At 36.9% G+C, this 15,006-nt stretch overlaps 2 protein-coding genes across 2 annotated transcripts; both read right to left on the minus strand.

The window, feature by feature from the left end:
- Window positions 1–698: 698 nt before the first annotated feature.
- On the minus strand, window positions 699–2,024 carry LOC131868027 (aspartic proteinase nepenthesin-1-like). Its single transcript, XM_059215577.1, has one exon. It carries the CDS (start codon window positions 2,022–2,024, stop codon window positions 699–701), a length of 1,326 nt encoding a protein of 441 aa, XP_059071560.1.
- Window positions 2,025–12,112: 10,088 nt separating this feature from the next.
- On the minus strand, window positions 12,113–13,438 carry LOC131868028 (aspartic proteinase nepenthesin-1-like). Its single transcript, XM_059215578.1, has one exon. The coding sequence runs from the start codon at window positions 13,436–13,438 to the stop codon at window positions 12,113–12,115; it is 1,326 nt and encodes a 441-aa protein (XP_059071561.1).
- Between the last annotated feature and the right edge of the window lie 1,568 nt (window positions 13,439–15,006).

Genomic DNA, 15,006 nt, shown 5'->3' on the forward strand with positions numbered 1-15,006 from the left:
ATCGTGAATCGTGATATAGGCATAGCCTTAAATATTAGCACTTTTAAATAAATTGCAAAGGCTCCAAAATGATATTCTTAATTCTCGAGAACTCGTCTTCTCTAGTAGAAAATTATACAATAGTAATTGTGAGAAAATTAGAGAGACCTTCTTAGCAACAACCTTACCTTATATATAGGCTACATTAAATTGTGTTTGATCTTAGTAATGTGAAATGCGGACATGATTGAAAATAAGTATTATTTGAATGTATAAATCACAGACACGGATCTTAAAGTTAAATACCATTAAAAATATTCATAGGCATACAATAATTTATTTTACACTTAAGACTTGAAGAAAAGATAAGACCATTACAAATGCTTTATAATTATATAAATTCTCTTGTCGTTGTTTTAACTCGCAATTTATATTTTGATAATCAATTATCGCACCTTCATTTCCATGCCAAAATAACACACATAGTGTAGCATATCATAAGGAACCATAAATGAAGGTCCCCGAGAACAACAGGGGCCAAACAATTTTACTGAAAATAAGCAGCTACGAAGATGAAAATTTACATGATTCGCATATCGGACAGTGCAATAGGCAGACGCAGGAGACGAGATCACATATTGCATTCGAAGGACAGAGGAAGAGGAAATGAGAGAGACAGAAAAAGAGAAGAAGAAGAATTAGAAGAGGGAGATGATGATTTAAAGAGAATCACACTTAGTGGGCTTGAAAGAGAGCGTGTTCTGAGCATTGTTGTAAAGGATATGGAAGTTTTGCTGCTGTATGTTTCCGAAGATGGAAGGATTCCCCGATGGTTCACCCAACATTGCCAGGCACAAGAGATTTTCAGATGCCTGAATGAAAAAGTTGTCTGCCGGAAGCTCGTAATCCACGCCGCCTTTGAAGTTGAAGACGAGGGTTGGCAAGGTGAGGTGAGCGGATGATGTGTGGTAACAAAGATCCAAACCTGTAGAAGAGCCGTCTACAGGAGTGAGATCAATGGCGGACTGAATTGCTTCCTTAAGAGGAGAGTAGGCAGCCTGGTCCAGGATGGTAACAGTGGTTCCGGAGTCGATGATCATACCTCCGCTGCCGTCCGATTGCAGATCGAAAGTTCCAGGAGGAATATCTAGTGCCTTACCATTGAGGGTGATTCCTGTAATAGGAATGTACCAGAAAGTGGGAATGATACTGCTCTTGATGAGTGGGAGAGTCTTGGCTCCTCCGCTCAAGGAAGCACCCTCGCCGAAAAAGAGGGGGCTGGTTTGTGAAGAAGAGTCGGTGATGGGCAAAAGACAGTAAGAGAACATGTTCTCTGCTTTGGAACCCAGCTGTGAGATAAGGGAGAGACCACCTCTTCCCAGTCCCACAAGGCCACCACCCTGAGAGAATCCTTGTCCTTCGTTGTCATGCCCGCATCCAAATGCAATGCCTTTAACCTTGCTGCTCCCAATTGACAATGTCTCGTAAGCCAGGTCGCCGCTGGTGAAGGAACCATCGCCATACTGATACATAAAGGTACAATCTGGATTGCATCCGGTTTGCGTACTCCCCAAGGCGTCACAAAGAGAATCACCGCAGGGAATTGTGGAAAATGTGGGGGACTTGGAGGGGTCGAAGATTGGCGTAGGCTGAGAGAAGCAGTCCTTGCAAGGCTTGCACTGAGTCCAAATCAGATCGCTCCCCGTGTCCACAATCGCTTCGAAGCTCACAGAGGGCGTTCCCAGTGCAACGCTCATCAGAAATTCTCCATCCCCTACTTCAACGGGCGTTTCAGCGTCTAATTGCCCTCTTATCAATGCCTCTATCTTCTTCATTCGCTTCTTACTTCGATCCACAGCCAAACCCAATCTCTCAGAAAAACCCAACTCTCTCTCTGATCTGCGCGTCATATTCACCCTTATTTTTACATTTTCATCGCTGCTAGACTTCGGCCAACCACTAAACAGTCTGTCCGAAGAACATGATATCGTTGGAATAGTAAAGCATATCAAGACCACAAAACCCAACAGCTTTGAACGCTCCATTTCTCTTTTTCTTTTCTAAACCTCGAAACCTTTTTCTGCTCTCATCTACTCCACTCCATGCAATATATATACACAGAGAGAGTGAGAAGGAGCCTTAAATCAAAATCAACAGATTCCCCGACGTGTCCACATAACAATATCGATCCTCTTAGAAGGATAGACGAATTTATTTAATTTCCCCTTCTCTATCTCTGCCCGTCTGGAATTGTTCTAGAAGTAGAATAGACTGCTGCAATTCGAAGTGAATCGTATTTTTTTCTGTCCATACCTTCACTAAGTATTTCCGTACACTTAACTCGTAATCCAGTTCCCTCTTCCCATTGAATTTTGTGGACCCATTCAGATCGAAATTCCAAAACGTGTTGTAACCGGAGGGTTAGTTTTCTAAAAATATTTAAAATTAGTTTACACATAATTATTCTTAGTCGGTTTATCCGGCTTTCCAACTTATTCTCATTCTTGTTTATCTCATTCTTAAATTTTGCTCTAATTAGTTTATTCATTTTTAAGATTTAGAGATTTTACTTGTACAAAACTGTTATATTCAATGCTCTATTATGTATTCACATTACCGTATCCTATCATAAAGTTCTATTCAAGGATTTATACCAGAAAGAAAAAGTACATGAAAGTTAATGTAATCTATGTGGTTGAACATCCACATATATAAATCATCTAAATTGAATTTTATTTTTATTCTCGTTCTTATTTATCTTATTTCTCAATTTTACTTGTGCAGAAGTGTTATATGCAATGTTCTATTATATATTCACATTGCCATATCCTATCATAACGTTTTGCTCAAGGATTTATACCAGAAGGAAAAAGTAGATAAAAGTTAGCGTAATCTATGTGGTTGAACATGCAAGTATATAAATCATCTAAATTGAATTTAAGAATCCATCTTTTAAGAATTGGGTATGTAGTTGTATCAGTGATAAGCATGAAAGTCATGTCAACTAGGGATCACTCCCCATGTCCACGATTGTTTTATGTCAAATCCATAGATATGCGTAAGTTCTATATGTGTGAATATAAATTCTTCCCTAACATTTGATCTAATAAATCTCACTTTTCGTCAATTTACCTTGAAGTTAACTCTTCACTAATTGTCAAGTATTCGCAATAGTTAAAATCACATTAGGGAGCCTGGTAGATCACTAGGGTCAAGTTCTCCTAGGTTATCCTTCGGAATGGTCGGCTTCACGAGCCTGGCCAATTTAGGTAAATGGAAAAGAAGCATGCAAATTTCCCAAGATGAAAACTTTGATGGAGATAGATTCATCTTGGTGCTCCAACCAAAAGCGTTTCTATGATAAATGTTTCATTTATGCAAATTCGTATTCAATGAATTCTCAAAGCGACTGCATGTTAAATAAATGCACATTGAATTCTTTCAAAAACCAAAATGTTCAATAAATCACATAAAACAGGTACTAAATGTAATTATGATAGAATAAAAGGTTTGGAGTTAAAAAATTCGAATTTAAATTGCTAAATCTCAAGGGTCAGTATTGTATGGTGCAATATTGATTGGACGCCCCATTATTGACCAATAACAGAAAAAAGGCTAATACTTATGTAGAGAATAAATGCCTAGACATTGAGGTGTGGATGGAGAATAATCTAATAATAAATGTGATACATACGAATGTGTGCATGAATCCACGGGATAAGATAGAATATAAGGGGGTGTATGTAAATTAATAAGGGTGGCTAATTAGAGAATGGGCCAAGATTTCGACAAGATTGCATCATTTCTTGATATATGGTTGAATTAATCCATCCTCTAATAATATACCCAAAACTAAGGATAGTTTGACTAGATTAAAATATTTTACCATTATGTTTTGACCATACATTGACGTGCATGTGAATCCTAAAATAGTAATACATCTCAAAGCATATGGAATGTGGAATATATCGTTTAAATTAGATGCTTGGACGTCAAATAATAGTTAATATAGATAGAGTAATGGACCTTGGCACATACTAGCATGTGATACTCATTCTTTACATTTGAATCCTTCATGAGAGCCTAAAAAATAGAGAAATTATGTATAGTGAGTAGCTTATATCTCAAGAATTAAATAGACATCAATAAAATACGTGAACCTATTTAACAATCTAGAAGATTAAGAAATATGAAAATGAGTAGTAAGTTTAGGGGTATCTTCATGTGCAAAAGGTTCTGTGACGTAGTGCCCTATGGTATATTGATACTACCACATCCTATCATATAAAAGCTTTATTTAGAAATGGTGATTGCATGCTTCATATGAGAGAAATTATAGAAGAGGGAAAATAGTACATGAATTTATTATGCCGAAGGCGTCTCTTATATGAATTGGATGAGCTGTTTTTGGGCATCAACGATTGTGAGTAAAGGAGACAGCATTGCAAGACGATTGGGAATATTGGAGCTGCCCGCTGTCCATTAGTTTTATTCTTCATTTTTTGTCAGAATGTGTGCACTGCCCATCATCTCTCGATCTTCTCATTTTACCACTATCTCTCCTCTTGCAGTCACGATCAGATGAGATTTTTTCGAAAATTCTACTCCTCCATTAATGCAAACATAGTACTCTCAAATATTTGAGCTCTCACAATCTAAATTTTAGGGTTCCTGCCACTTGTTCCGTGTGCCTCTTTAATAATTCATAAATGTCATTATTTTCTTGTTTTTTATTTCTATACAATTTAGTTGTTGCACGGTTTCCCATGATAAGTGAATGGTGGGACCTTTTTTAATTACTAAGTACACTCAACCTTTATGTTTCCATTTGTCTAAATCAAACCATCTAGTAATTCCGAAACCCTAAAAAAGTTGTATGGGTTTTATAGACACTTCAAAATTTACTATGTTTGTATGTGTTAAAATGACTATGTTAGTGGGTTTTAAGTTATTTACTTATTATTCTGTTAATGTATTATATATAATAATAATATTATTGAATAGAAACCTATTTGTTTAAATAGTTCAAGTAATTTATGGTGAAAATGTAAATAGAATAGAATAATTTTTTATTTTCAAATAGAAATAAACTATACAAATCATGTAAATTGTATTAGTATTATTGTAATATTATCATAAAAACTCGACCTTCAAGGACCCAACAAAAAAACAGATGCGAACCAACCCATAAAAACCAGGGAAAAGCAGCCCCATAGAACAACAGACAAGAACAATACAGAATTTCTACATAACAAAACTACAACACTTTGACCAATTTGTCATTCTTCTGAATGACATCCTCATTGATTTTCTGAACTTTCTTAATGATGTTGTCAACACGGGTCACACCCTTATCTTTTCTATGGAGCCTCGTCGCTGGACCAAGTAGGGGCTTCTCTTTCGTATCCAGATCCGCATCCACATCCTCTGAGGGAGCCCTAAGTTTCTTACAGGTACCAGCATTCACAACCTTATCTTTCTTCACCATCTCAATGCTACCAGTGGGGCACTTGCCCTGAGAAATATAATGAAGAACTTCAGCCTATTCATTGAGTCTACGTAGACCAATGCTAGTATTGTTCATGGCAGACATACTCACCTCCACCACCACACTCAAACTATGCTGATGTTTATAAGTCATTTTCCAAAGCCTTAATGTGCTCTTCATGTTCCTCCTTAAGGTCTTTAATACCATTAGCCAGGGTATGCGTATTCGAGACCTAGTACTGTCGAGGTCCCCATTAGGTGGATTGGCCTTCTCTTTGAGATTATTAATCTCTTGAAAAATCTAGGTGAATTGGGCATTTTGGTTATCCTTTAAATTCCTCAAGTTAATATTCGTAATCGTATTCTCAGGGACCGACAAACCATCTCCTTAGGAGTAAACCCACCACCAAGAGTAGGTATAGAAACATTGACACCCTAATCCTCCGCAGGCCCGTCCAAATCAATCTGAGAGGCATTCGGTCGCTTAGAATAATTCTCGTTGACATTGTTAAATACTTTGGTTTTGTCAATAGCTCTTGACATAGAAACGCTGGCCACTCTTTTAACCTTCACATCAGAACTACCGTCCACCGAATTAGGGACATGTTCAGGGTCATCCTCCTCGTTAGATAAAATAATTTATTTTCTGCTAGTACGGTTAGGGATTTTAGACGATGAGGGTCCTTGTTTGTTATAAATGTGAAAGACTTCGTTCCCATCGAAGTCCACCTCTTCATCAGAAGAGATTTCCCCATAATGAATATGGACATTCTTCTTGTATTCTATACCAGTTTTAGCACTCGTATTCCTCTCGACATTGATAGTCTTGGCATACTTCATAATCAACGGGAATAAGCCCTCATGGAGAACAAGGGAGGATGCACATTTCTCGTGAGCCCTAATGCTATTATTCAATGATGAGACCAAATAAAAGGCCAAGGAAATGCACTTGTGATGCCGAAAATGATTAATAATGACAAAGTGATAGCTAAGTAAGCTACAGAATTTACCATCAACGGTGAGGCGGCGCACGATAACCTCTGAGACCTCGTACCATGGCTTTGAAAGTGATTTTTTCTCCCACCCAACATTATTATTCTTTCTCACCTTCTCCCTTTCCTTCGGCGGGAAAAAGGTTTTCATCGCCACCATCGCACATTTCTTATGCTTGTAGAATTTGGTGCCCTTGTTCAGAATTTTGGACACCTTAGCCACCATCTCCTCATTAACCTCCAGCTCCATACCATAGACACAGATAAAACCATCCTTCCACCCATTAAGAAAGGCCTCAGTAACAAGGGCATCCACACCATGAAGCATCTCGATATAACTAGTCAAAACTCCTACCGAAAGTTCTTTCCATACTGCTTCCTTATTTCGTCATTTTTCGCAGACTATGGGATCCAAACGGTTCCTATCTCCCCTAATATTAAAAAATACTAATTCTCAACAACCTGCAACACAAACAGAGTTGACATAAACCATATAAAAACAATTAAAAAAGCCACCAGAAAGTTCGTCTTTCCCCTCATAAAAGAAGTCTTGCCCACGACACTTTGGAAGATGTCATTCTCCATCATTTCCAAAAGCCCCTTGAGCTTCGCAAGCATCATAATCATTACGGAGTAGGTTAAGAAGATCCACTGGGATCTTATCATAAATGTTCCAAAGTTTCCTACTTGCCAAGTCGGCCCCAATGTTGGCCTAAATATCCGCAACCTTATTACCTTCATGGTAGACATGTGAAATGTTAAATTCACAGAAGCCCTTGAGAGGAATTAGGCTATCTTGAATAATATGTTTAATCAACCAAATAGGAGAGGAGGAAGTCGTTAAACAATGATGTTTAGGGAGTCACACTCCAACCAGACCCTTCTCAAACCTTTCTCTTTGGCCAATTTGATATTGGTATAAATTGTGAAGGCCTCATTAAAGTGATTTGTCTGGGTACCCAAAGAGAGGGCCATTGTCGAGACCATCCTGCCATTGTTATCACGCACCACTTCCCCACATCCAGCAGGTCTGGGATTCCCATTCGCCACACCATCAATTAATGTTACTTTAGGTCCAATATTTTTTTTAAATGTTATAAAAATTGATTAACAAGATATGAGAAAGAGTTTATTGAATTAATAGATAGAGAGAGAAATCAATCCAATGTCATTTCTTTCAATGAAATGGAAAATATTTTTGCAGGAAGAGCATCATCAAGAATCAAGACAATAGATAAAGTAGTAAATGTTGTCAAGTGAGTGCTAAGATCAACTTTCCCATTGGACTTCTCAAAACATGGTACCTCTGTTTTCTTTGAGATGGGATTCTTTAGGACGGTATATGAAAGTAGTCCACGTGTGCAATATGGTGGAAGAGTTAGTTGGGATTAGGTTTGGCTTGTGCTGGCCAATTATTCAGATGTCCAAATCTCTACTACGATACATAATTTATAAGGATTATTTCCATAAAAAAATAAACCAACTGAATAATTGTAGTGCTCTATTGTATTTAAGTTAAGAGTGTAAAATTATCCCTTTCCCAATTGAATGATCCTTCTTCCTTTCTAGCTATACATTGAATAATAAATAAATATTTTCCAGCATCTATATCCGTTGCGACAAGAATCTTCGATAGAAAAATAATAATAATAAGTAAAGAAAAATGAAATGGCATTATACTAGAATACATTATTTTCATGACCCAAAATAGTAAATTAATGGATACTAAGCGATTGGAGCTAGTTAAATGCCTTGCTGAAGGAGTAATTACCAAAATAAAAGAAAAAAGAGAAAAGAGGAGACTATGTTTAAACTGGTTCAATTTAAAACTTCCTAATAGTATCCTCATGTGGCATACATTGCCAAGCACTAAGAAAGAATTTTTTATATCATTGTAGATCTAAATGCATCTCACCTTAGGTGGTTAATCGGGTCAATGGAGATGGAAAAATCCTTTACAAAGGCTGCACATTATCTAGTAAGCACAATAGTTTTAAAAGATAATAAATAAATAATAAGAATGAAATTAGAACAAGAATTTAATCAAGTGTAAATGCACTCCACTCATCACCTTCGTCGCCCAATTGAATAAACTAAGAAAATATAAGCTAAGCTACTAGTTTAGATGTTGTCCAATGCCCTTAGAAACTATATGAATAGCATGTTGGACACCTTATCCACCATCTCCTCATCAACCTCCAGCTCCATACCATAGACACAGAGCACACCATACTTCCACCCATGAACAAAGGCCTCGGTAACAAGGGCATCCGCACCATGAAGCGTCTCGATATAACTAGTAAAAACACTTATCGAAAGTTCTTTGCATACTGCTTCCTTATTTCATCATTTTTCATAGACTATGGGCTCCAAACGGTTCCTATCTCCCCCAATCTTGGAAAATACCGATTCTCAACAACCTGCAACACAAACAGAGTTGAGCTAAACAAAAACAATCAAAAACGCCACCAGAAAGTTTGACTTTCCCCTCATAGAAGAAGTCTTGCCCAGGACACTTTGGAAGACGTCATTCTCCATCATTTTCGAAAGCCCCTTGAGCTTCGCACGCATCATGATCATTACGGAGTAGGTTAAGAAGATCCTCTGGGATCCGATCATAAATGTTCCAAACTTTCCTACTTGGCAAGTCGGCCCCAATGTTGGCCTAAATATCGGCAACCTTATTACCTTCACGATAGACATGTGAAATGGTAAATTCGTAGAATCCCCTGAGAAGCATTAGGCTATCTTCAATAATATGTTTAATCGACCAACTAGGGGAGGAGGAAGTTGTTAAACAATTAATGATGTTTAGGGAGTCACACTCCAAGAAGACCCTTCTCAAACCTTTCTCTTTGGCCAATTTGATATTGGTATACGTTGTGAAGGCCTCACTAAAGTGGTTTGTCTAGGTACCCAAAGAGAGGGCCACCATCGAGACCATCCTGCCATTATTATCACGCACCACTCCCCCATATCCAGCAGGTCCGGGATTCCCCTTCGCTGCACCATCAATTAATGTTACTTTAGGTCCAATATTTTTTTTTAAACGTTATAAAAATTGATTAACAAGATATGAGAAAGAGTTTATTGAATTAATAGATAAAGGGAAAAATCAATCCAATGTCATTTGTTTCAATGAAATGAAAAAGATTTTTGCAGGAAGAGAATCCTCAAGAATCAAGCCAATAGATAAAGTAGTAAATGTTGTCAAGTGAGTGCTAAGATCAACTTTCCCATTGGACTTCTCGAAACATGGTACCTCTATGTGCTTTGAGATGGGATTCTTTAGGACGGTATATGAAAGTAGTCTACGTGTGCAATATGATGGAAGAGTTAGTTGGGATTAGGTTTGGCCTGTGCCGGCCAATTATTCAAATGTCGACATCTCTACTATGATACATGATTTATAAGGAGTGCTTCCATAAAAAAGTAAACCAACCGAATAATTGTAGTGCTCTATTGTATTTAAGTTAAGAGTGTAAAATTATCCCTTTCCCAATTGAATGATCCTTCTTCCTTTCTAGCTATACATTGAATAATAAATAAATATTTTCCAGCATCTATATCCGTTGCAACAAGAATCTTCGATAGAAAAATAATAATAATAATAATAAGTAAAGAAAAATGAAATGGCATTATACTAGAATACATTATTTTCATGACCCAAAATAGTAAATTAATGGATACAAAGCAATTGTAGCTAGTTAAATGCCTTGCTGAAGGAGTAATTACCAAAATAAAATAAAAAAAGAAAAGAGGAGGCTCTGTTTAAACTGGTTCAATCTAAAACTTCCTAATATTATCCTCGTGTGACATACATTGTCGAGCATTGAGAAACATAGAATTTTTTATATCGCTTGTAGCTCTAAATGCATCTCACCTTAGGTGGTTGATAGGGTCGAGGGAGATGGAAAAATCCTTAACAAAGGTTGCACATTATCTAGTTAGCACAATAGTTTTACAAGATAATAAATAAATAATAAGAATGAAATTAGAACAAGAATTTAATCAAATGTAAATGCACTCCACTCTTCACCTTCATCGCCCAATTGGATAAACTAAGAAAATATAAGCTAAGATGTTAGTTTAGATGTTGTCCAATGCCCTTAGAAACTATATGAATAGCATATTGGGCCGCCATCCCTCCTCTTACCCTCCTTGCATTGTCAAGGTGAAATAAGTATGAGGTTGATTTAATAATTATTTTAAATTTATATGTTTTATTTATTATTCATTGTGTGTTTCTTACTTGTTAATGCTTTATCAATTGTAAACTATGTAATACTACGAATACTTTTTCCTTGGAATATATAATTAGTTCTCTCTCCCTCTATATTAAGGATATTTTTTAAGAAATTATTGTTTATTTAAATAAATATAATAATATCTATTTAAGAATTATCTCAACCAATATTTTATTCATCTGAGAAGTTTTTTGGCTATCTAAAAATCTAATAAGTGTCAACTCTCTCAAATAATTGATTTTAGTATCCTTTGTGTTCATTGGACTATAATAATACGTAAGTAGACACTGCAACATAGATCATGTGAAATTGAAATTAACATGTTAGGATTTACAAGGTGAAAGAGTGAAGATACTATGATTTTTTGTAGGCAATCAAAACTTTTCTCAATAATTGTGTTATTATGTTGTAGTCCACTAATATTTTAATTTTTTAGGTCACGAAAAAAAGTTCCAAAACCTAATGCAATCCTATTAAAATGTTGAAAACAAGTAATCATGTCACATTATCAATGGCTGAAAATTGATGTGTGGTCTAACATCCATACTCTGAAGCACAAATACATTACATAATTTAATTTTATTATCTAAGGTGCGTTGTAGTGTAGTAGCAACCTTTCAAATGAGAGGCCCCGATTCACCATCAATAAGTTTTCTATATAAGATTTGTGTAAGATGTCATCGAATGCACTATAAAGCGCTGATAGGTAATCGTGAATCGTGATATAGGCATAGCCTTAAATATTAGCACTTTTAAATAAATTGCAAAGGCTCCAAAATGATATTCTTAATTCTCGAGAACTCGTCTTCTCTAGTAGAAAATTATACAATAGTAATTGTGAGAAAATTAGAGAGACCTTCTTAGCAACAACCTTACCTTATATATAGGCTACATTAAATTGTGTTTGATCTTAGTAATGTGAAATGCGGACATGATTGAAAATAAGTATTATTTGAATGTATAAATCACAGACACGGATCTTAAAGTTAAATACCATTAAAAATATTCATAGGCATACAATAATTTATTTTACACTTAAGACTTGAAGAAAAGATAAGACCATTACAAATGCTTTATAATTATATAAATTCTCTTGTCGTTGTTTTAACTCGCAATTTATATTTTGATAATCAATTATCGCACCTTCATTTCCATGCCAAAATAACACACATAGTGTAGCATATCATAAGGAACCATAAATGAAGGTCCCCGAGAACAACAGGGGCCAAACAATTTTACTGAAAATAAGCAGCTACGAAGATGAAAATTTACATGATTCGCATATCGGACAGTGCAATAGGCAGACGCAGGAGACGAGATCACATATTGCATTCGAAGGACAGAGGAAGAGGAAATGAGAGAGACAGAAAAAGAGAAGAAGAAGAATTAGAAGAGGGAGATGATGATTTAAAGAGAATCACACTTAGTGGGCTTGAAAGAGAGCGTGTTCTGAGCATTGTTGTAAAGGATATGGAAGTTTTGCTGCTGTATGTTTCCGAAGATGGAAGGATTCCCCGATGGTTCACCCAACATTGCCAGGCACAAGAGATTTTCAGATGCCTGAATGAAAAAGTTGTCTGCCGGAAGCTCGTAATCCACGCCGCCTTTGAAGTTGAAGACGAGGGTTGGCAAGGTGAGGTGAGCGGATGATGTGTGGTAACAAAGATCCAAACCTGTAGAAGAGCCGTCTACAGGAGTGAGATCAATGGCGGACTGAATTGCTTCCTTAAGAGGAGAGTAGGCAGCCTGGTCCAGGATGGTAACAGTGGTTCCGGAGTCGATGATCATACCTCCGCTGCCGTCCGATTGCAGATCGAAAGTTCCAGGAGGAATATCTAGTGCCTTACCATTGAGGGTGATTCCTGTAATAGGAATGTACCAGAAAGTGGGAATGATACTGCTCTTGATGAGTGGGAGAGTCTTGGCTCCTCCGCTCAAGGAAGCACCCTCGCCGAAAAAGAGGGGGCTGGTTTGTGAAGAAGAGTCGGTGATGGGCAAAAGACAGTAAGAGAACATGTTCTCTGCTTTGGAACCCAGCTGTGAGATAAGGGAGAGACCACCTCTTCCCAGTCCCACAAGGCCACCACCCTGAGAGAATCCTTGTCCTTCGTTGTCATGCCCGCATCCAAATGCAATGCCTTTAACCTTGCTGCTCCCAATTGACAATGTCTCGTAAGCCAGGTCGCCGCTGGTGAAGGAACCATCGCCATACTGATACATAAAGGTACAATCTGGATTGCATCCGGTTTGCGTACTCCCCAAGGCGTCACAAAGAGAATCACCGCAGGGAATTGTGGAAAATGTGGGGGACTTGGAGGGGTCGAAGATTGGCGTAGGCTGAGAGAAGCAGTCCTTGCAAGGCTTGCACTGAGTCCAAATCAGATCGCTCCCCGTGTCCACAATCGCTTCGAAGCTCACAGAGGGCGTTCCCAGTGCAACGCTCATCAGAAATTCTCCATCCCCTACTTCAACGGGCGTTTCAGCGTCTAATTGCCCTCTTATCAATGCCTCTATCTTCTTCATTCGCTTCTTACTTCGATCCACAGCCAAACCCAATCTCTCAGAAAAACCCAACTCTCTCTCTGATCTGCGCGTCATATTCACCCTTATTTTTACATTTTCATCGCTGCTAGACTTCGGCCAACCCCTAAACAGTCTGTCCGAAGAACATGATATCGTTGGAATAGTAAAGCATATCAAGACCACAAAACCCAACAGCTTTGAACGCTCCATTTCTCTTTTTCTTTTCTAAACCTCGAAACCTTTTTCTGCTCTCATCTACTCCACTCCATGCAATATATATACACAGAGAGAGTGAGAAGGAGCCTTAAATCAAAATCAACAGATTCCCCGACGTGTCCACATAACAATATCGATCCTCTTAGAAGGATAGACGAATTTATTTAATTTCCCCTTCTCTATCTCTGCCCGTCTGGAATTGTTCTAGAAGTAGAATAGACTGCTGCAATTCGAAGTGAATCGTATTTTTTTCTGTCCATACCTTCACTAAGTATTTCCGTACACTTAACTCGTAATCCAGTTCCCTCTTCCCATTGAATTTTGTGGACCCATTCAGATCGAAATTCCAAAACGTGTTGTAACCGGAGGGTTAGTTTTCTAAAAATATTTAAAATTAGTTTACACATAATTATTCTTAGTCGGTTTATCCGGCTTTCCAACTTATTCTCATTCTTGTTTATCTCATTCTTAAATTTTGCTCTAATTAGTTTATTCATTTTTAAGATTTAGAGATTTTACTTGTACAAAACTGTTATATTCAATGCTCTATTATGTATTCACATTACCGTATCCTATCATAAAGTTCTATTCAAGGATTTATACCAGAAAGAAAAAGTACATGAAAGTTAATGTAATCTATGTGGTTGAACATCCACATATATAAATCATCTAAATTGAATTTTATTTTTATTCTCGTTCTTATTTATCTTATTTCTCAATTTTACTTGTGCAGAAGTGTTATATGCAATGTTCTATTATATATTCACATTGCCATATCCTATCATAACGTTTTGCTCAAGGATTTATACCAGAAGGAAAAAGTAGATAAAAGTTAGCGTAATCTATGTGGTTGAACATGCAAGTATATAAATCATCTAAATTGAATTTAAGAATCCATCTTTTAAGAATTGGGTATGTAGTTGTATCAGTGATAAGCATGAAAGTCATGTCAACTAGGGATCACTCCCCATGTCCACGATTGTTTTATGTCAAATCCATAGATATGCGTAAGTTCTATATGTGTGAATATAAATTCTTCCCTAACATTTGATCTAATAAATCTCACTTTTCGTCAATTTACCTTGAAGTTAACTCTTCACTAATTGTCAAGTATTCGCAATAGTTAAAATCACATTAGGGAGCCTGGTAGATCACTAGGGTCAAGTTCTCCTAGGTTATCCTTCGGAATGGTCGGCTTCACGAGCCTGGCCAATTTAGGTAAATGGAAAAGAAGCATGCAAATTTCCCAAGATGAAAACTTTGATGGAGATAGATTCATCTTGGTGCTCCCACCAAAAGCGTTTCTATGATAAATGTTTCATTTATGCAAATTCGTATTCAATGAATTCTCAAAGCGACTGCATGTTAAATAAATGCACATTGAATTCTTTCAAAAACCAAAATGTTCAATAAATCACATAAAACAGGTACTAAATGTAATTATGATAGAATAAAAGGTTTGGAGTTAAAAAATTCGAATTTAAATTGCTAAATCTCAAGGGTCAGTATTGTATGGTGCAATATTGATTGGACGCCCCATTATTGACCAATAACAGAAAAAA

Source organism: Cryptomeria japonica, unplaced genomic scaffold, assembly GCF_030272615.1.
Source record: "Cryptomeria japonica unplaced genomic scaffold, Sugi_1.0 HiC_scaffold_193, whole genome shotgun sequence".
NCBI lineage: Eukaryota > Viridiplantae > Streptophyta > Pinopsida > Cupressales > Cupressaceae > Cryptomeria > Cryptomeria japonica.

Coding starts and splice junctions, on each gene's coding strand:
- LOC131868027 (XM_059215577.1), bottom strand. CDS start 2,024: ATGGAGCGTTCAAAGCTGTTGGGTTTTGTGGTCTTGATATGCTTTACT.
- LOC131868028 (XM_059215578.1), bottom strand. CDS start 13,438: ATGGAGCGTTCAAAGCTGTTGGGTTTTGTGGTCTTGATATGCTTTACT.